The sequence below is a fragment of the Pantherophis guttatus genome, chromosome 4 (genome assembly GCF_059756535.1).
Source record: "Pantherophis guttatus breed Tessera chromosome 4, ASM5975653v1, whole genome shotgun sequence".
NCBI lineage: Eukaryota > Metazoa > Chordata > Lepidosauria > Squamata > Colubridae > Pantherophis > Pantherophis guttatus.
The window spans coordinates 25,551,874-25,575,057 of NC_142066.1; the positions used below are offsets into that span (position 1 = coordinate 25,551,874).

Below are 23,184 nucleotides of genomic sequence, written 5' to 3' on the forward strand. Positions count from 1 at the left end.
CAGGCTATCCACGGACTCTCCAGTGTGAATTGTGAAAAGCTGCCCGTCTTCCTTAGGTGCTGTTGAGGAAATAAGGGCAAGTTACACAGCCATTCTGAGTGCTTCATGCCTCTCTGCATTTCTCTATGTGCAACATCAGTTCATATACATTTATCGTTCCAACGGCACAATTGGGCCTTTCCCCCTTTTTACAGGCCAAGTTCTCGGGGTAACTGCTTCCTTGACTCCTCTGGAAAGAGACAACATTTCAACCTCTGCAGCTTCCTTCAGGTGCCTGTGGGACTCCTGCTGACTCAGTTTCCTTCTGCTACAATCGCCCGCTTTTGATGTCTCCTTCCTGTGTACAGTGGAGAAGAAACTTCTCCAATTCTGAGACTGGGATTCGTTTCTGAACCTAACTAGCACCAGAAGAGGGTTGCCCTATAGGCTACATATTCAAAGCTGACCCTTTTCACAGCTGGCCCCTGGCTAAAACGAGACTCCTCCTTCTTTGAGTTTCGACCAATCAAATTTCTGACAGGAAGGATTCACAAAGCTCCTGAATAGGAGTTCTATGGCTTCTACCTATATTGGTTAGTCTAGCACAGTTTTTGTCAACCTTGGGACTTTAAGAGGGTGGACTTCAACTCCCAGAATTCCCCAGCCAGAATTCTGGGAGTTGAAGTCTACCCCTCTTAAAGTTACAGAGATTAAGAAACAGTGGTATAGCAGCTAGCAGGCAAATCTTATTTCTGATACGAGGCCTCTCTCTTTCCACCCCCAGCCTCACCCCCAACTGATCTAACACTGCCTGGTCCCACATCTTCCTCCCTGCTAGGCTGATGTCCTGATCACTATAGAACCATCCACTGACCCAGACTCCCCTTTTCCGAGCACCTTGCCGTTTATTCATTTAACACTCCAACCGCCCTCTCCCTTGCCCGATACACAACAACATCAGTGCTCCAGTTGTGTGTAAGAACTGGGAGAGAGGAGACAGAAGGACCTATCGGTCAGCTTAGCTGGCCCTCAGAGCCACTGCCCCACGGAGATTCCAACACCACTCCGAGCAGCTTGGCAGCTAAACCGCTGGGATCTGCAGCAGATCGGAGCAGCTCTGCCAGGGCAGCAGCTCGGTGGGTGGGGGTTGACCCCTCCCGAATGAAAACAGACGCCACACAATTCTGAAGGAGACGGGGCCGGTTCTGCTGCTCGGCCAGCCGGTACACCTCCCCGAGAGTCCCAGGGCAGAGAGAGTTTTGGCACAATGCTTCATCCACCAAGGTCTGGAGGTCTGGGAGGAGATACTGTTCGGCAACCACCAAGATTTCTTCTGCTAAAGCGAGGGGGAACGGCGTCCCCAGGACCTGGCAGGGTTTGCCACGACAGCCATGGAGGAAATGGGTCACAGCCAGGAAAGGTTCTGGCAACACGTCGCGAAGTGTCACGGTGGTGTGGGATGACTCTGCGAAGCCTCCACTCAGCATGGCCCGGAAGACCTCAGAAGCGTCGCTGATTGCCTGTCGCACGGCGGGCACTCTGCAGCCAGAGTCCAGCTGGAAGAACAAGTCAGCCCCACCTTCCTCCATGATGCGAGCATAAGAGCAAGGCTGTGGAGAATCCAGACGAGGCCGTTTCAAGGCAGGAGACGACACAGAAGCAGGAGATGGAGCTTGGGAGCTCAGGAGGAGGGAAAGAGCGTCGGAGGTATAGAAGACAAAATAGGGGTCGGGGTCCCGCGCCAGGACCCCTAGCAAGATCCGCAGGCCAGAGAGGCCCACCAGCAGCTTCCGACAAACAGAATCCTTCCTGCAGCAGAGAGAAGACACAATGAAGAGTATTGCCGCCTGTTGCAATTCAATCTCCTTTCTCTCCCCCCTCCCACTCCTCACAATATTTCTCCCCAAATTTGGAGCAACCTCAGGTAGAGTGCAACCTTCTCCCATAATCTTCCGGTTTCCGTGAGATCGTACCTACAACATTAACCAGTTACCTCCCACATCATGGCCTCTTTCAAAAATCATTTAATGGGTGATCTCATCCATTTGAGGATAAGCAGCATGGACGTACTTTTGAGGTTCCACAGCCACTAAGCCCCCCAATATTTAAACTTCTGGGGATCAATAGAAAATCCAAGATAGCCACATGCAACGGCTCAGTCACGTATTATTTGTGTTCTCTGTTACCTTGAACTATCTCCTGAACAAAATAGATTTGTGTTCACATGATATTCAACCGCACAAAGACCACCCACATTGACTTAGGGCAGGGGTGTCGAACTCAAGGCCCGGGGGCCGGATGCGGTCTGCGGGGTGCTTAGATCTGGCTTGCCGGGCTGTCCTAGAAACAGCAAAGGACCGGCCCTCTGCAAGTGAAAATGGAGCTTGGGAGGGCTGCATGCGGCCCTCCCAGGCTCCATTTTCAGCCGCAACAATCTCCTGCCGCCCTCTGCCAGTGAAAACAGAGCTCAGGAGTGTCACACGCTCCGTTTTCACTGGTAGAGTGTGGCAGAAGGCTGTCGAGGCTGAAAAAGAGCTCGGGAGCCCATTTTCGCTGGCAGAGCGGTCGGGCCATCCCAGACGCCCCTGACATGAATGACATCAAGCTGGCTATGCCCACCGTGGCCACGCCCACCCTGGCCCCCGAGATCAAACACAACCCTGATGCAGCCCTCAATGAAATCGAGTTTAAGGCCTTTTCTGGAGCTCAACTCACCGGCAGATGAGGGGCAGCGCCAGCGCAGAGGCTGCTTGATCTGATTCACAGCCTGACAGCAGCATGTGAGTGAGAACCCCCACGCCAAAGGGGGACTCTGCCTGCACGCAGAGGTTCATCAGTAGTGCCTCTCCTGTGGAGCAGGGAAAAGGCAAGTGGGTTAGATGCAGCGTCTTCATCTAAAATAACCTGTACTGACTGGGAAGAAAAGCAGCCAACAATGTGGGAAAGTCAGTATGTCCTACTAACTTAAAGGGGTTTTTTTTCCCATTTCTCTTCCTCCTCCACTAAGCTCAAGAGACCTATTTCACTGACTGCACAGGTAATCTCTCGACTGAAAAACAATAAGGGAAATAATGTTCCCCATTCCACGCTGGTGAACCAACCCCAGATCTTCTCAGCTGTAGCCACCATGATCACAGACAAGAGGTCAATGAGAACTGCAGCTCAACATCTGGAACAGCTGCCCGTTGCCCATCCCATCACCAAGACCCACTGAACCTTGGTTGATAGCACCACCTGTAATAGTAACAAGAGATCAGGAGTCCCAGCACTTCAGTCTGGATCAGGGGTCCCCAAACTTAGCAGTTTGGAGGACTTGTGGACTTCAACTCCCAGAATTCCCCAGCCAGCCATGCTGGTTTAAAGTTGCCAAATTTGGAGACCCCAATCTCTATCAGTGGCTGCCCCAATATCAAAGATCCAGTGAGGTAGGACATTAGGGCAGAAAGCTAGAGATGAGAAGATCCCCAATGTGAAAGCCACTGATGTCAGAATTTCTTGACTTACAACCATTCATTTAATGACCGTTCAAAGTTACGACGACACTGAAAAAGTGACTTAGGACCAGTTCTCACACTTACGACTGCTGCAGCATCCCCACAGTCACCTTTATGATGGTTGCAGCATCCTAGGGTCCTGGGATTGCCATTTGCAACCTTTCTAGGGAGTTTCTGACCAGCAAAGTCAATGGGGAAAGCCAGATTCACTTAAAAAAATTCAGTGATTCACCTAAAAACCACGGCAAAAAGATAGTAAAATGGACACAAACTGACTTAACAACTGTCTTGCTTAGCAATTGGACCAATATCGACTCCGATACATGTAGTCCTCGACTTACGACCACAATTGAGCCCAACATTTCTCATGCCAAGCAAAACATTTGCTAAGCGAGTTTTGCCGTTTGCCACGGTTGTTAATCACCGCAGATGTTCAGTGAATCACATGGTGGGTAAGTGAATCTGGCTTCCCCATCGACTTGGCTTGTCAGAAGGTCGCAAACGAGGATCATTGCAACTGTCCATAAATATGAGTCAGCTGTCAAGCATCTGAATTTTGATCCCACGACCACAGGGATGTTGCAACAGTCATAAGTGTGAAAAACGGTCATAAGCCACTTTTTTTAGGGCCATTGTAACTTTGAGCTGTTGCTAAATGAACTGTTGTAAGCCGAGGACTACCTGTCTTGTACTGCAGGCTATTTCTGCTGACTGGCAGTTCAAATCTCACCAGGCTCAAGCTTGATTCAGCCTTCCATCCTTCTGAGGTGGGTAAAATGAGGAGCCAGATTGTTGGGGGCAATAGGCTGACTCTGTAAACCGCTTAGAGAGAGTGTTAAAGCTCTGTGAAGCGGTATGTAAGTGCTATTGCTATTACAGTATTCTGGACAGCCTTCCCAACCTAGGGATGTAGTCTAAATCATCCAACTCCTATACAGGAAGTCCTCAACTTACAACCATTCATTTAGTGACTATTTTCAAAGTTATAACAGCACTGAAAAATGTGACTTATAACACAATCACTACAGCATCCCCATGGTCACGTGGTCAAAATTCAGATGCTTGGCAACTGACTCATCTTTATGGCGATTTGCATTGTCTCCCTTTTGCGACTTTCTGACAAGCCAAATAAATCAAAATAAATCAAAGTCAATGGGGAAACCAGATTCACTTAACAACTGGGTTACTAACTTAACAACTGCAGTGATTCACTTAACAACTGTGGCAAGAAAGGTTGCAAAATGGGGCAAAACTCACTTACTGTCTCGCTTAGCAACAGAAATTTTGAGCTCAACTTTGGTTGTTAAGTCAAGGACTAACTGTAAGCCTAAAGAAGCATCTTGACTGGAATAAAGGGAATCATACATCCAGTCACAGGTGGGAGATTGTCCTAAACTACGTGATCGCACACACACACACACACACACACCCCCCAACACCAACACACCAAGTTCCTTGAATTTCCCAGGATCACACAACCCGCTTGTCTCGGCTTCTTCGGCTTCCCCAGTGATGGCGGTAGCGGCTTGCTCAGGGGATACACCCAGTATCAACCAAGCCCTGATGAGCGAGGGCCCATGGGAGCGCACGAAGGCTTCTAGGCAAGCCGGATTGCAGGTGAGACGATGAAGCAGCCGAAGGCAGCGGGAGGAAGGGGAAGGACTCCTGGTGATATAACGCAAGAGTCCTTGCAGCGTGTCCGGCGTCACCAGACTCCGACTAGGATCCTCGGCTTGAGAAAAGCGGGAAAGGAGGAGCAGGGCTGGTGCTTCAGGAGCATGGAAGTCTGGGTCACCCATGTGGGGAGAAAAAGAGAGTGGCAAGGTCAAGGAGAGCCAGGGAGACGAAGCCTCGGGGACAGGGCACAAGCCCTGAGATGGCGGTGTGCTTTGCTCCAAGAAGGAGCGGAGCTTGGTGCGCCGTTTCCAGTAAGCGGTAGGCGTCTTGTACTCCTCAGGAGAAGTTGGGAGAGCCTGAACATTCAGCTTTGGAGTGACCGAGCACGCTTCCTCTTTGACTGGGGATTTGGCAACAGGCCCCGGTGACAGCTGGATTCTGTCACTATTGCTTGGAATCACGATAAATGGAATGGAGTTGGAGTTACTGGGCCCAGAGCTGTTCTGGCTGGCTACCAAGGCAACCCAAGGGGATTGTTCAGCTCGTCCATCTATTTTTCCTGAATTTGGCATTTCCTCTGACGTGGATAAACAAGGCAGCTGTAAGATATCATCTCCAGGGAGAACCTCCTCCTCTAAATTTGCCAGTTCTGACATCGCCAGCTCTTTTGGCAGCTTATTGGCCCCATCTGTTTTTCCCTCCTTATTCCCCTCTGAATGTGGGACCTCCAAGACAGGTTCTGGGTGGAGATTTTCAGATTCAGCCGACAAAGTTACCGCTGTAGGATTGAGGTTGTGATCTGGAAGAATTCCGCCTTTTGCTGCTAAGTTTGAAGTCTCTGAAAGGCTGGGCTGCCCCCCAGGAGGCAAATCCAAGAAAGGAGAATGTAAAAAATCGGGCGATTCGGCTCTAGAATGGGTTTTCACCCCAGACGTGCTGTGGCAAGGTCCTAGAGATTCATCTTGCAGTTCTTGGCTGGGACTAATATCTCCTTGGGCCTCCAACTCAGAAAGGGTGGTGTCAGGAGACCACTGGGGAGAAAGATCTCCTGGACTGGAAATATAACCTTCCGAGACAAGCCAGGACCTGCGTTGGAGACATAGAAGAATAAGCTTTGAAATATATACATGATGGAAGATTTGGAATGGGGAGAAGAGCATGTTTGGCTGAAAAGCACTGGAATAAATACTGGGTACAGATTGTACAGTTGAACTCTCTCAACTGTAAATTTTTCAATTATCCAAATTAGCAAGTCAGAAGATTCTCCTTCTGCAGAGCAATGCTGTCACAGGCCATCCGTGCCTGGTGGAAAAGTAATGAAAGGTGTGCCAAGCCATTCAGGGCACAAAGCCCTGAATGGTTTATAGTACACTGAATTTTCATGTTATTACAATGCAGTGTATTTTCAATCTTGGCAACTTGTAAGATATATGGACTTCAACTCCCAGAATTCCCCAGCCAGCCACTGGGACCAGAATTTCTGTTGCTAAATAAGGCACTTGTTAAGTGAGTCATGCATGATTTTACAACCTTCTTGCCAAAGTTGATAAGCAAATCATTGCAACTGTTAAATGAATCATATGGTTGTTAAGCAAGTCTGGCTTCCCCCATTGACTTCACCAGTGGTGGGATTCAGTCAGTTCGGACTGGTTCGGGCAAACCAGTAGTTGCTACCTAGGGGTGGGCCCGCCCGCCCACGTGCCCCTGCACTATGCTGTCCTATTTAGCTACATTTTTTAAGCTGCACATGTGCATGAGTCACACGCCCGAGCAAAGCACATGTGCAGAAGCTGCACGGAAGGTGCATGCGCTCACATTTTCAATGCTGGACGAACTGGTTGTTAAATTATGCGAAGCCCACATTTGGACTTCGCTCGTCTGAAGGTAGCTGGGAAGGTTGCAGATATTGATCACATGACTCCAAGATGCCACAACAATCGTAATTACATGCAGAATGCCAGATGGTCCAAAATTTGATCATGAGACCCCAGGGGCATTGTGACAGTCATATGTGCGAGAGCCAGTTGTTGCAAGTCTCTTTTTTCAGTGCCATTAAGTCAGTGCCAACGGTCACTAAATGAATTCATGAAAGTCAAGGAGTAGCCCCTTCAAACAGAACTCGACTCTTGGTGACTTCGTAGACTTCATAGACTAGGGCTTCTGGGATGTTTTTTGAAAATTTCCAAATATTTGGAATAGGCCTGGTATATCCTGCCAGTCTCCCATCCAAGTATCAACCAAGCCTGATTCTGCTTAGCTTCACATGGTCAGCTAGGCATTTTCATCTGCTGAAGGGTTTTCATGAGTAAATCAAATAGGAGGCCCCAAATTCAGAGAAATTCAACTTCCCATTAAAAGAAAAACAAACAACTGGACCTATAAACTAGGTGAACTTTATATGAAGAATGCAGACGTAACTCTGCAGAGCTGGCAGCAATCAGAGAAAGTCAGTTGCCCAGCTTTGCTTACCTCTACTGCCCACCCGCTCCTTATTTGGATATTTTTGTGTTTTTCAGTTTGCCAGGGCTTTCCTAGAATTCCAATTTAGGAAATCCTAGGATCGGATATCAGAATAACAGAACAGAACAGAATAACAGAGTTGGAACGGACCTTGTAAGTCATTTAGCCCAAACCCCCACCCAAGCAGGAGACCCTACACCATTTCTGACAAATAGCAGTCCAGTCTCTTCTTGAAATCCTGCAGTGATGAAGCTGCCACGATTTCCGAAAGGAACTTCTGTTCCATTGGTTGATTGTTCTCACTGTCAGAAAATTTCTCCTTATTTCCAGGTTGAATTCCTCCTTGATCAGTTTCCATCCATTATTCCTTGTCTGGCCTTCAGATGCTTTGGAAAATACCTTGATCCCTTCCTCTCTGTGACAGCCCCTCAAATATTGGAAGGCTGCTATCCTATCTCCCCTGGTCCTTCTCTTCACTAGACTAGCCATGCCCAGTTCCTGCAACTGTTCGTTGTATGTTTTAGCCTCCAGTCCCCTAATCATCCTGGTTGCTCTTCTCTGCACTTTTTCTAGAGTCTCAACATCTTTTTTTTTTTAATTGTGTGGTGACAAAAACTGGATGCAGTATTCCAGGTTTGGTCTTTCTAAGGCTTTATACGGTGGTATTAGGACCTCAAGTGATCTTGATTAAATCCCTGTTAATGCAATTTAGGATTGCATTTGGATATGCAAGATAAACAAATGTCCTTTACTTGCAAACGTGCTAAAAAACCTGAAGAATTGATGCAGAGTTTTCCTTTTTTTATTGTCTGTTCATGTTTACTGTCCATTTCCCAAATGGGCTTCAGAATGTAAACACATTTTTGGCAGCTTTTCAAACTTAGCCCCATCCATCTCTGATTTATAAACCTGCCTTTTCCACTGCAATACTGGTTAAGAGCTTTGGAGTATAGGTGGTTCTCAAAGTTACAATGGCACTGAACGTTGCAGCATTCCCCATGGTCATGTAATCAAAATTCAGGTGCTGGGGAACCGATTCATGTTTATGACAATTGCGGTGTTCTGGTGTCAGGTGATCCCCTTTTGCCACCTTCTGACAAACAAAAGTCAATAGGGAAGTCAGATTCACTTAACAACCCTGTTACTAACTTAACAACTGCAGTGATTCACTTAACAACGGAGGCGAGAAAGGTTGTAAAACGGGGCAAAAACAAAAAAATCACTTAACAAGCATCTCACTTAACAACATAAATTTTGGACTCTGTTGTGGTCGTAAGTCGAGGACTACCTGTACAATGCTTCTTATTGGAACCCAAGGCCAATTTGGCCAATGACTGTGAGGCAGCAGATCCAGCACATCTGAGTGATTTGTAGTCCAACCCATCTGAAGCTGTTGAACAGTCCCTGCACCCAGATGGCCTCCAGGCTAAAACCAAATTTACCTCAGGCTCTGAAAGCTGGAACTCTCTGCTCCTGGTAAGGCCTGCTCTCCTCGCCGCCCCTCAGCAGGGAAGTCAAACGACGCCGCGTCTTTCTCATCTTCATGTTCTTTCTCCTCCTCCTCCACTTGTTCCCAGCCCGACCACTGGCTCTGGGCCGCCAGCCTGCCAACCAGCAAGGGCACCAGTCCTCCGGCCTGCAGCATCTCCAGGGCCTCCTCGTCGTAGAAAAAGGCCACGAAAGCCACCACCACCCGAGCGTGCGAATAGCTGTGACATCGATCCCGCAAGAGGGAGAGCAGTAACTCTAATCCTCCGGTCTCACGCACCCGGCTCCGATTAACCGCCTCGCGGCACAGGAGGCACAAAGCTTTCACCAGCGGATGGAGGGAGGCCCCAGGTGCCCCGGCTCCCCTCCGGCGTTGGATCTCCCCCACTAGCAGCTCCACCCCCCCAGCATTGCCGATAGCTGGCCTCAGCATGCCTTGCAGACAGAGGTTGGCCAGGACCGCGAGGGCCGATTCCTGCACCACCCGTTTCTCGTGGCTGGCTAAGGCTACGAGGGGCACCATCCCGCCTCCCAAGCTGAGCTGCTCCGCACAGTCACGACTGCAGCCCTTTGAGAGCTCCACGAGGGTGCGCACCGCGGCTACAATCAGGGCCCCGTCCTCCAGGGAGGAAGTCAGGCGCTCCACTATGGGGCGGACTGCCCCCTGCTGGGCCAGCACTAGACGGTGAGCAGGAGTATCGGCCAGATAGCGAATGGCCCTGATCACGCTCTGCAAACATTCACTGTCCTGGGAGGTGGTGAGGACCTGGATTAGCTGGGGAACGGCTCCTGTAAGGGAAAATATCGGGCAGTGAGAAAATGGCAAGGAAGAGAAGATCCTACATAGTCTAAACATGAGTCAGATCTATTTCCAGTTGTCTCAAATGACAGGCAGTCCTTGACTTACAACAGTTTGTTTAATGACCATTCAAAGTTTTAAAAGTTTTTTAAAAGTGACTTATGATCAGTTTTCACACTTATGACTGTTGTAGCATCCCCATGGACATGTGATCAAAACCCAGATGCTTGGCAACAGACTCATATCTATGACGGTTGTAATGTCCAGGGGTCATGTTATCACCTTTGGTGACCTGACGGGCAAAGTCCATGGGGAAGCCAATTCATTTAACAACCATGTCACTGATTTAACAACAGCAGTGATTCACTTGGTGAGAGAACAGTGGAAGCCAGCTGTTTCTTCCACATGGTTTCTACCATCTTTCACCATCTTCTATAGAACTTTATTGGACCCCACCCAGATACCAGTTCCATTTGGTCTTCTTAGTGGGTGTATTTGGTGGCTTAACTAATTGCATTGCGAGATGCCCCCCTCTCGCAGACTGGCCCTCCACATTATCGAGGGCCTACCTCAATGACGGGTTTTGGGACCCGGAGAAGTGGCATGTGAAAAAGAGGGGGTTGAGGGGTTTTTTAAAAAGGGTAACAGGGACGCTTTTAAGGGGACCGGGGAGGGGGGAGAGGGGGCTGTAGAGATGGACCGGGGGGGTCCATATAGCCACTGTGTGGGGTGGTGGGTTGGATGGGCTCAGTGGAGGAGGGGAGAAGGGTAATCTGACCGGGGCACCGGGGGGGGGCGAAAGGAAGGGCAGTTCCATCAAAGTGATAAGTGGGAGGGGCAGGTATGGCAGGCGCAGGGGGCCATATCAGGTTCAGGGGGTGCGCACTCGCTGTCTTCGAGCGATTGCGCATTCCGGCCCCCATAACGTGGCTCGTGTCCTGGATTGCACAGTTTCAGGCCCTGGGTCCTCGACTGATGTTATGTAATGCCAGGTCGGTAATTAACAAAGCCCCCCTCATTTGTGATCTTATTGTGGAGGAGGGTGTAGACCTGGCTGGGATTACGGAGACCTGATTGGGCCAGGAGGGGAGGGGTTCCCCTCGTTGAACTGTGCCCTCCAGGCTTCCGTGCATTTCATCAGCTGAGGGCCCAGGGGAGGGGTGGGGGAGTAGCGGCAATTATTAGAGAAAGTCTTTGTCCGAGGGAGGCCACTGTTCCTCAGATACCCGGATGTGAGTCCCTTTTTGTGAAGTGGGGTTGTGGGGTGCAGATGGGCTTGCCGACTACGTACCTGGCTCCCTGCCACGTGGCAGCGACCCTGCCTGAGCTACTCGACGTGATTGTCGGGGTGGTGGTTGATACCCCCAGACTTATTGTTATGGGGGATTTCAACTTGCCATCCGTCGGTGAGACATCAGAGGTGGCTCGGGAGTTCATGGCTTCCGTGACAGTCATGGACCTGACCCAGTTAGTGCAAGGCCCCACTCACACAGGGGGACACACTCTGGACTTGATTTTTATCTCTGGTCAGTGGCTGAATGATCTTGGTAGAGGGGACCTAGACATTAAACCCTTGTCATGGACAGATCATTAGTTCCTTCGCTTAGACTTTCAAGCCGCTTCCCCCCGCCACAGGGAGACGGAACTGACTAGATGGTTCCGTCCCAGGCGCCTGATGGATCCCGAAAGGTTCCAGATGGAGCTTGGGCCGTTTCCTGAGACTCTGGCACACGACTCGACTGAAGACTTGATGGCCGCTTGGGATAGTGCGGCCGCAGGGGCTTTGGACTTTGCGGCCTCTGACCCGATGCCAATCTCAATTGTCTCCTTGGTTCTCCGAGGAGCTGAGAGAGATGAAGCATCGGAAAAGACGCCTAGAGAGTGTTTGGAGGATAGTCAATCCAAATCTGACCGGACACAGGTGAGGTCTTATATCAAGACCTACCTAATGGTGATAAAAGCAGCAAAATCTAACTATTTTTCCGCTCTTATCGCATCTGCAGAGAAATGCCCAGCCGCTCTATTTAAGGTGACCCACTCCCTCCTTTGGGTGGAAGTGCGGGAAGATCCCTTGCAGGATCAAACTGAGGATTTTGTGCAATTCCTGCATGATAAAGTCGCTCAGATTCGGGAAGGCTTGGACTCCAACTGGGTGAGTCCGGGGAGGGAGACGGGGGTGAGTCTTGAGAATTTTATCTGGGAAGAGTTTGACCCTTTGGCTCCTGAGGACGTGGACAGGATTCTGGGTGGGCTTAATGCTGCCACATGTTTATTGGACCCGTGTCCCTCCTGGTTGGTACTGGCCTCCCGGAGGTTACACGAGGCTGGCTCTAGGGGATTATAAATGCTTCTTTGAGTGAGGGTGCCTTTCCCCGCCTTGAAAGAGGTGGTGGTGAAGCCTCTCCTCAAGAAGCCATCCCTGGACCCGGCTGTATTAGCAAATTACTGTCCGGTCTCCAACCTTCGCTTTGTGGCGAAGGTTGTCTAGAGTGTGGTGGCACAACAGCTACCCCGGTACCTGGAGGAAGCTGTCTATCTGGACCCGTACCAGTCGGGCTTCAGACAGGGGTACATCACAGAAACGGCATTGGTTGCATTGGTGGATGATCTCTGGAGGGCTCGGGACAGGGGTTGCTCCTCTGTCCTGCTCCTATTAGATCTCTCAGCGGCTTTTGATACCATCGACCATGGTATCATGCTGCAGCGGTTGAGGGGGTTAGGAATTGGAGGCACCGTGTTACGATTGTTCTCCTCCTACCTCTCCGACCGCTTGCAGTTTTTGTTGGCAGGGGGGCAGAGGTCGACCTCGAGGCATCTCGCTTGGGGGGTGCCGCAAGGGTCGGTCCTCTCGCCCCTTCTGTTCAACATTTATGTGAAGCCGCTGGGTGAGATCATCCATGGTTTTGGGGTGAGAGTCCATCAGTACGCTGATGACACCCAGCTGTACATCTCCACCCCAAACCAGCCCAATGATGCCCCTGATGTGATGTCCTGCTGCCTGGAGGCTGTGCGGGTCGGGATGGGGAGAAATAGGCTCAGACTCAACCCTTCCAAGACTGAGTGGCTGTGAATTCCGGCGTCCCAGTATAGTCAGCTGGTGCCATCGCTGACTATTGGGGGTGAATCTTTGCCCCCCCCAGAGAGGGCTCGCAATCTGGGTGTCCTCCTGGACTCACGGCTGTCTTTAGAAGAGCATATGACGGCCGTAGCCAGGGGGGCTTTTTATCAGGTTCGCCTGATCCGCCAGTTGCGTCCATTTCTGGATCAGGAAGCCTTGCGCACAGTCACTCACGCCCTCGTCACCTCTCATCTGGACTATTGTAATGCTCTCTACATGGGGCTCCCCTTGAAGAGCACTCGGAGGTTCCAATTGGTCCAGAATGCGGCCGCGCGGGTGGTTATGGGCGCACCTCGTTACACCCATGTAACACCTCTCCTGTGCGAGCTGCACTTGCTCCCAGTGGTCTTCCGGGTGCAATTCAAGGTGTTGGTCACCACCTTTAAAGCACTCCATGGCATAGGACCAGGATATTTACGGGACCGCCTTCTGCCACCAATAGCTTCCCACCGACCAGTCTGCTCCCACAGAGAGGGACTCCTCAGGGTACCGTCAACCAAGTTATGTCGGCTGGCGATACCCAGGAGGAGAGCCTTCTCTGTTGGAGCTCCTGCCCTTTGGAATGAATTGCCCCCGGATATCTCTGACCTCCGGATCTTTCACTGTGCCCTCAAGACCCTACTGTTCTGACAGGTGGGGCTGTCTAACTGAATGATTTTAAATTGGGTTTTAATATTGGGTTTTAAAATTTGGCCAATTATTTAATGATTTTAATTAATTTTAACTATGATATTGTATATTTATGTTTTTAATCTTGGCTGTACACCACCCGAAATCCTTCGGGAGAAGGGCGGTATATAAATAAAAATTTTTTAAAAAAATTATTATTATTATTATTATTATTATTATTATTATTATTATTATTATTATTATTATTATTATTAAACAAATGTGGCAAGAAAAGTTGTAAAATGGGGCAAAGCCCATTTAACATACACTCAGCAACATAAATTCTGGGCTCAATTTATTGCAATATAGATAGTTGAGGACTACCTGTATTGCAAAGGTTTTACTTTGTTAAATGAATTCCATTAAAGAATTTTTATATATGCATGATGCCCTTCAGAATTTGCACCAAGTATTATTAACAGAATATATAAAATGTATTTTTTTTTACTATTTCAAGCCCTCAGAATAGCCAAGCATATTAGACATTAGCATGTCTAATTAGCATACAATAAAATTGAATGATTATCTGCATATTTGTAAGGGGCAGTTGAGAATGTGGGAACATAAATTTGTCTGAGGGTGCTTGATACTGAACAAAGAATCTTTATCCACCATGCCATATTGACTCCAAGCAATTAATAGCTGTTAACCTTTCTCTCTCTCTTTTTTAAATTTGATTTATATGCCGCCCTTCTCCGGAAACTCAGGGTGGCTTACAATGCGTTAAGCAAAAGCCTTCATACTTTTGTATATTTATACAAAGTCAGCTTATTGCCCCCACAAACTGGATCCTCAATTTACCTACCTTAGAAAGGATGGAAGGCTGAGTCAACCTTGAGCCTGGTGAGATTCGAACTTACTCTTTGTGTGTGTGTCTGTTCATAATGGAGAAAGGGAGGAGAAAGTCCAACTAACGATGTTAGAAAATAAACCTGAAGTGCCCTTTAACCATTAAGTGGGTGAGAAAGATAGGTAAACTCCTAAGTCACAGATACTCACTTACCAACCACAATCTGTCGCTAAGTGGCACGGTCATTAAGTATTACATTATGTGACCACATCAACTTACATCAATTTCAGCTGCTGTCATTAAGGAAAGCACCTGCAAAGATTAAACACAATGTCAGGTGACTCTGATTTAACAGCTTCCTGCTGGCTTCCCCAATGACTTTGCTTGTCAGAAGCCAGCCGTGAAGGTCACAAAGGATGATCACGACAACTGTGGGATACTGCAACTGTTGTAAATGTTTACCAGTTGTCAAAACTGGTAGGAGCCTGGATAGCTCAACAGAGCTCTGTAATTTAACATCAGCTGTCTGCAATTAAAGTAAGATCGAATCTCGCCAGGCTCAAGGTTGACTCAGCCTTCCATCCTTTCTAAGGTAGGTGAAATGAGGACCCAGATTGTGAGGGCAATAAGCTGACTTTGTATAAATATACAAAAGTATGAAGGCTATTGCTTAACGCATTTAAGCCGCCCTGAGTCTTCGGAGAAGGGCGGCATATAAATCAAATTTAAAAACAAAAAACAAAAAACACCCAAATCGCAATTATGTGACCCCAAAGAAGTGGCAACAGTCACAACTTTGAGGAGTGGTCATAAGTCTCTTTTTTCAGCATGGTTGTAACTTTGAACATCACTGACTGAGTGGTTGGTAAACAAGGAGTTGTGTGTGTGTGTGTATAGATAGATACGCATGCTACAAATCTCAGTTCTACACTTAAATAGATCCTACCCTCTTCCCCACCCAGCCCCTGTCCAACCTGCTTCATGGATGGCCTGGCAATTTTCTGAGTCTACAGCCAAGTTGCCGAGTGCCCGTGCTGTCCGATTCAGGATACTTTCCACAGCAAGTGACTTCAGGATAGTAACTAGAAACAGAGAAAGTGGGGAAAGGTTGCAATTTGATAAACCAGCTGTAAAACCACAACATCTTTCAGAGAAGTAGCTGTCTTGGGGAGGGGGGGGGGAAAGAGAGTCTTGTGGCACTTCAAACAATAATACATTTAGCTTTTTAATCACTTTTTGCTAAGAGGCAGGTATCTCTAGGATTATTATTATTATTAGTTAATCTTTAGTGAGATTCACAGCCTTTGAGGCTGGTTAATAGCTCAGCAGCTCGAGTCCTAACCAAGGACCTAGGAACTGTTAAGGTATCATAGGAGGATGTAAGCTGTTCCGAGTAAGGTGGTTTTTTGTAGAGTCAAAATGTTCAAGTCCGGTAAATTTAGAATTTCTAAATAGCGGGGTAGCCCTTTGGGTATTGCTCCAAGGGCTCCAATTACAATCGGGACAACACACGATTTCTTTTTCCACAGTCGCTTAACTTCAATTTGCAAGTCCCGGTACTTTGTGATTTTTTCTTGCTGCTTATCTTCAATCCGTGCATCACCAGGTATTGCAATGTCAATGAACCATACTTTTTTCTTTTCAACTATTGTTATGTCAGGTGTGTTGTGGACCAAGTGCCTGTCAGTCCGAATCCTAAAGTCCCACAAGATCTTGAGTTTCTCATTCTCTAAAACTTTCTCAACCTGATGTTCCCAGTGGTTTTTGCTGTACTCAAATCCAAACTTCTGGCACAATTTCCAGTGAATGATCTTAGCAACACGGTCATGGCGTTGTAGGTAGTCAGTTTGTGAAATTTTGCTGCACCCACTGATCAGGTGGTCGACTGTCTCATCTTTCTCGTTGCAGAGGCGGCATTTGCTGTTGATGGTAACATGTTGAATTTTTGCCTTCATGCAGTTTGTGGCTAGGGCTAGGATGATGATGATGATGATGATGATGATGATGATTTCAATTTATATGCTGCCTTTCTCCGGAGATTCAGGGCAGCTTACAATGCATTTAAAATATATATATGTATAAAAACATTTAAAAATTAAAACATTAAAAGCCCATGCACACCATTCATGGCCGGATCTCACAAGATCGCAACAGCGTGATCAACGGCCCCAGGCCTGCCGGAAGAGCCAGGTCTTCACCGTTTTTCGGAAGGCCAATAGGGTGGGGGTAGTCTGGACCTCAGGAGGTAACTGGTTCCAGAGAACTGGGGTAGCCACAGAGAAGGCCCTCCCCCGTGGGCACACCAGCCAGCATTGTTTAGCTGACGGGACCCAGAGGAGACCAACTCTGTGGGATCTTATCGGTCGCTGGGAGCTATGTGGTAGAAGGCAGTCTCAAAGATAACCTGGCCCTGAGCCATATAGGGCTTTAAAGGTAATAACCAACACCTTGAATTGTGCCCGGAGACCAATAGGGAGCCAGTGCAGCTCGCGGAGAATTGATGTAATGTGGGTGTATCTAGGTGCACCCACGATAGTTCGCGCGGCTGCATTCTGGACCAACTGTAGTCTCCGAACACTTTTCAAGGGTAGCCCCATGTAGAGCGTGTTGCAATAATCTAACCGTGAGGTGACAAGGGCATGAGTGACTGTGAGGAGAGCCTCCCAATCCAAGTAGGGTCGCAATTGGTGCACCAGGCGAACCTGTGCAAAGGTCCCCCTAGCCACAGCTGTCAGATGTTGCTCTAATCTTAGCTGTGAGTCTAGGAGGACACCCAAATTGCGAGCCTGTTCTGAGGGGGACAATTTCTCCCTCCCCCCCAGAACCAAGGATGGGCAACACTTGCTATCTGATGCCAATCCAATCCATGTATTATAGAATATCAGCTTCTAAAAAAACACGTTTCAAGAAGTAGTTTGGTGTAGATTAAAAACTGGGAGATTGTGAGCTCTAGTCTTTCCTTAGGCAAAGAAAGTCATCTGGGTGGCTTCTGGCCAGTCCCTCTTTCTCAGCCGAACCCATCTCACAGGGCTGTTCCTCATGGAGAAAATAGCATTATGTATGCTAGCTTAAACTGTAAAAAATAAAAAGCAGAATATGCATATAATTTAGAGATAAATAACAGCTTCCTACATTTTACATATTACACCAAGTGCTATGTGATGCTAGATATTTCTGGAAAAGTTGCAAATCCCTTCCATGCTGAGTATACATGCACTTATGAGATCTTTTCACTGCTAGGGCATGCAGCGGTATAAGCTCCAATTCAAAAAACATCTATTAGCCAATTCTTGCAGGCATTTAGTTATCTAAACAAAAAGTACTTAACATAGCCTCATAACTTGGCATCAAGGAGAGTCTGATAAAATCAAAAGGTAAATATTAATAGAACCTAAACTTGTTTTTGCTGGCTTGAAACCATGAATAGCTAGCTTTCCATTTTCCCTGTCCCTCCATTTTAAAGGACGAAGCTGCGGTATTCACAATATTAACAGGCAGATGGCGTGCCAAGTAAAGGAACTGCAGACCCTAGGCATAATTTAGCTGTGATTTTTTTTTTAAGGATTTAGGCAAACATTTTAGCCCAAAGAAACCATCACAAATCTAACTTGAGATGTTCCCAGTTTTAGGGATGTTCTACAGTCCGGGCCAATACACAAGGCTCAGTTTGGCATGGTTTTAAATCCTTAAGATTGCAAGTTTAAGAAATAAGAATTATTTCTAGCTGAAATCCTCTCTAAGACTAAGGGGGGGGGGAACCTGAGCATTCAGCTTGCCCACTTCCAACATCCTTAAATCCTTTTTGAGGTTATCATCCTTTTGAATCAAAAGGTTACACACACCTTCCAATTTAAGGGGGTGTCACGTAAAAGTGATCCCCTTTCTCCCCCCCACCCCCGTGGGCACCCTTATTTGAGAAAGAAGCCCCACCTACAAGAGGGGAGACTTGGGGGTTGGGGAAGAGCTTGGCTTGATGGGCACAAGGCTTCCCCCCCTCCCCCCACCAAGGCTGTATCTTCACTCCTTGGCCAGGCGAGATGCCCTTCCCGATATCACGGACTTCAACTCCCAGAATTCCCAATGCAGCTCACCCACCAGCCTGCCTGGCTGGGAATCCTGGGAGTTGAAGTCCAAGATGTGTCCAGGCATCAGGCTCGGATGGGAGACGTTGAAACAGCCCCACCCTTCCAGAAATCCAGGGGGGGGAGCATTTCTTTAGTCATTTGTTGTTGTTGTTAGTTGCGAAGTTGTGTCCGACCCATCGCGACCTTATGGACAATCTTCCTCCAGGCCTTCCTGTCCTCTACCATCCTCTGGAGTCCATTTAAGTTTACGCCGACTGCTTCAGTGACTCCATCCAGCCACCTCATTCTCTATCGTCCCCTTCTTCCTTTGCCCTCAATCTCTCCCAGCATTAAGCTCTTCTCCAGTAAGTCCTTCCTTCTCATTAGGTGGCCAAAGGATTTGAGTTTCATCTTCAGGATCTGGCCTTCTAAAGAGCAGCCAGGGTGGATCTCCTCTAGGACTGACCGGTTTGATCGCCTTGCAGTCCAAGGGAGTCTTCTCCAGCACCATAGTTCAAAGGCCTCAATTCTTTGGCGCTCAGCCTCTCTTATGGTCCAACTTTCACAGCCACACATTGCAACTGGGAAAACCATAGCCTTGACTATATACGCTTTTGTTGGCAGGGTGATGTCTCTGCTTTTTAGTATGCTGTCTAACTTTGCCATAGCTTTCCTCCCCAGGAGCAAGCGTCTTTTAATTTCTTGGCTGCGGTGATCTTGGAGCCCAGGAAAATAAAATCTGTCATTACCTCCATTTCTTTCCCATCGATTTGCGAGGAATTGAGAAGGCCGGATGCCATGATCTTATCTTAATTAATTAATTAATTAATCTTAACTTATTCTTTAGTCATAAAGTCTCCCCCCCCCCATTCTGCCCCCACCCAACACACTTTTTGCACTCACCTAACGGCGGGATCCCCCCAAGTTCGCGCACTTGGGTGCGGCTACCCCCTTCGGTGCAGCAGTTGCCCAGGATGCTGAGGGCCAGATCCAAAGTGCGGCGCGGTCGCGGGGAGCTGGAGAGGATCCCCAAAAGTGGCGCCAGCCCCCCGTGGGTCCTGAAACGGGCAATGCCTCCCACTTCCTTGATGTGCTGGGTCCTGAGGGCCAACAAGGCCTTGCCCAGCCCTGGCTCGGTCCCCCTCTGCAACTGGGCCAGGCAGTAATCTAGGGAGCCGGTGGGGGTACAGGCTCCACCCCCCGAACCCCTTAAAGCAGGAGCCGCCATTTTGGGGAGAATCCCCTTCCTAAGTGCTATAGGGGGGTAAACATCAAAGGACGGGGGCCCGAGGCACGCCGGGAACTGTAGTCCCCCCCCTCCAAGACAAAGGGGAGAGGCTATCAGTCCCGGGATAGATCACACAATTCCAAGCTTGGCCGGGGAAGAAGTGGTGCATGACGGTAGCTGTAGTTCCTTCGTCGCCCTTTGTGATAAACAGCGTTAACAGGAAGGACCGCAACTTCCATAGGGCTGTGCGCCAGCAAATGGCAGGCGTGAACGTGTAGAGCAAAGGATGACGGGAACTAAACCGTATCCTACAACTCCCATTGAGTACGTGGTCTTGTCAAAAAAAATGGGAGGAGTGGAGCGGAGAACTGCATTTTGGGAGTAGTAGTTTTACTGGTAGGCTAGGATTTTTTTTGAAATGATTCTGGAGAAAGGTGAAAAAGTGCGTATCAGTTTGTTTATTTTATTTATTTGTTAGAATTTGTCAAACAAGAACGAGAACAAGAATAAAAGAATAAAAATGCAATGACAGGGACGATAGGCAACGTTAGTGCATTTATGCACTACTACTTTTTGGGAAACTGTTGCAAGACTCAAGACAACCACAAACGCATTAATATTTATTAATTTTATGAATGGGATTTTTAATTTTATTATTTTGTAATAAACATTTTATTTTATATTAATATTTAATGCTGTTTTGAAGCATAAGGCATTTCTGTGCAAGGCTTTGCATTTAAATTGCAGTCAAATTATGTAGCATGCAGAGTGATGAATAGGACACTGCAAGCAAAACTTTAAAAAGAATGCTAAAAAGAAGAAGACAGGCCTCCCTTCATAAATTTAAAGCTCAAATCAGCCAGCATTCCTCTCCATCTTCCATCTCAGACTATTGGATGATCAGGGAACTGATTGATGTTGGAACTCACTCATTTGCATGGTATGAGACTGGGGAGAAAAAAAATTGAATAAAATTAAGATTGGTTACCTAAGCAGGTCCTACCATTATACAAAGCAAGGAAGCACTTCAGAAAATCATCAAAAAGCAACCAAGTGCTTTATTAGTACAACAGACTTATAACTTGACTTACAACAGTTCATTTAGTGACTGTTCGAAATTACCACAGCACTGAAAAAAGTGACTTTTAACTGTTTTCACACATGATCCTTGCAGCATTTCCATGGTCACATGATCAAAATTCAGCCGCTTGGCAACTGACTCATATTTATGACAGTTGCAGTGTCCCGGGATCATCTTTTGCAATGTGATCCCATTGAGAAGCAAAGTCAATGGGAAATGCAGATTCATTTAACAACTGTGTTACTAACCCAACAACTTCAGTGATTCACTTAACAACTGTGGCAAGAAAGGTTGTAAAATGGAGCAAAACAAATGTCTCACTTAGCAATAGAAATTTTGGGCTCAACTGTAAGTCAAGGACTACCTGTAGAATAGAATAGAATAGAATAGAATAGAATAGAATAGAATAGAATAGAATAGAATAGAATAGAATAGAATAGAATAGAATAGAATAGAATTTTTTATTGGCTAAGTGTGACTGGACACACAAGGAATTTGTCTTGGTGCATATGCTCTCAGCGTACATAAAAGAAAAGATACGTTCATCAAGAATCATAAGGTACAACACTTAATGATAGTCGTAGGGTACAAATAAGCAATCAGGAAACAATATCAATAAAAATCAGAGGTCTTCAAACTTGGCAGCTTTAAGACTTGTGGACTTCAACTCCCAGAATTCTCCAGCCAGCATAGCTGCCAAATTTGGGGACCCCTGATATAAATCATAAGGATACAAGCAACAAAGTTACAGTCATAAGTGGAAGGAGATGGGTGGTGGGAACGATGAGAAGATTAATAGTAGTGCAGACTTAGTAAATAGTACTTTTTTTGTACAAAGAAGAGCTGTGATGAACTTATTCCACATGCATATAGACAACAGACATGCAAAGAGAAAAGCTACATCTTTGTGAGTGTCACCCCAAAATCTTATGCCCATTTTTAATCAAGGAGAGAAGCAACCTAGAACTAAGGAGAAATTTCCTGACAATTAGAACAATTAATCAGTAGAACAATTAGCCTCCAAAAGTTGCAGGTGCTCCAACACCTGAGGTTTTTAGGAACAGATTGGACAACCATTTTTTCTGGAATGGTATAAGTCAGGATTTCCTGCCTGAGCAGGGGTTGGACTAGAAGACCTCCAAGGTCCCTTCCAATTCTATTCTTATGTATTCTGTTATTCCTACTCATATCCTGTCTCAAAAGACTGCTGAGTCAAAGTAAGGATCCTGGTACACCAGGATACTAATAATCTCCTTGGTGGAGGTCTCTCCCTTGCTGGGATCATTTTCTGGCTTCCTTAGTAGAGAGAGAACTGGCCTCATCTGGAAATCTACAGGCATCTTGCCTTTTGCCATGGAAGAGATGTGGAGGACATTCAAGCTGGTAAACAGAAGGTTGATTACAGTGTAAACTCACACAACCTGTAGCCACTACTATATGTGCAAATCAAATGGTGGCGTGGGCAGAGTGTCCCCAAGTGGGAACAATCTCACATTTCCTAAAAACACATATATCAGGTTATTTCTATCAACTGGATAATCAAAACAAATGTTGGCTAAACATTAAAGAAGAATTTAGCTTCAGGACACTGTTTTTCAAACTTCCTCCACCATTCAGACAAACAGAGGAATATAGGTTGAAGGACATGTTCACATACACCTTTCTTATCCAGGCCACCTGCTTCCTCCACACCTGAATTATCCATTATCTTTTATCCCCATTCCCAACATCTGGAACCGTAATGGGTTGATTAGTAATCCTACACACACTCGATTTTGTACATAACCAACTCATTTACCTCTCCAAGTGACACTTGATAAATCCCAGAATTGGATGATGCAGTGGGGCAGGTTGGAGCGTGCATGTTCTCACTTCCTGGCAGGTTGGATTTTGCAGATATTCCCATGAAAGACAAGAGGATAATTGTTCTTTCTTCAGATGTGATAACATCTCAAGCCAAAAGGAGTCAAAGAGGTAAGAAAAGTGCATTTTATTAAAATTACTTCTGCAAAACATACCGGAAAGACCATGATAGGCAATGGCATAGATGCTGTGGTGCCCACACAATTAGTCCTCAATTTACAAACATTCAGTTAGTGACCATCTGAAGCTACAATGGCACTGAAAAAAGTGATTTATGATGCATCCTCGCACTTACGAGCATCGCATGATCAAAATTTGGACCCTGGCAATTGGCACATGCACGTAGTCCTCAACTTACAACTTACAACACTTCATTTAGTGACCATTCAAAGTTACAACACCACTAAAAAAAAGTGACTTATGACCATTTTTCACCCTTATGACAATGAAAGGATCCCCGTGGTCACGAGATCAAAATTCAGATGCTTGGCAACTGGTTCATATTTACCAGAGTTCCGTGTCCTGGGGACAGTG

The 23,184-nt window shown here is 47.0% G+C and overlaps 1 protein-coding gene across 1 annotated transcript; it reads right to left on the reverse strand.

Annotated features, from left to right (window-relative positions):
- Positions 1–864: 864 nt before the first annotated feature.
- ARMC5 (armadillo repeat containing 5) lies at positions 865–19,969 on the reverse strand. The gene is made up of 6 exons (XM_034419794.3): positions 19,382–19,969; positions 15,389–15,496; positions 8,993–9,827; positions 4,921–6,176; positions 2,695–2,827; positions 865–1,788 (listed from the first exon to the last, which is right to left on the reverse strand). The coding sequence occupies exons 1-6, from the start codon at positions 19,704–19,706 to the stop codon at positions 993–995; spliced, it is 3,453 nt and encodes a 1,150-aa protein (XP_034275685.2). The 5' UTR covers positions 19,707–19,969; the 3' UTR covers positions 865–992.
- Between the last annotated feature and the right edge of the window lie 3,215 nt (positions 19,970–23,184).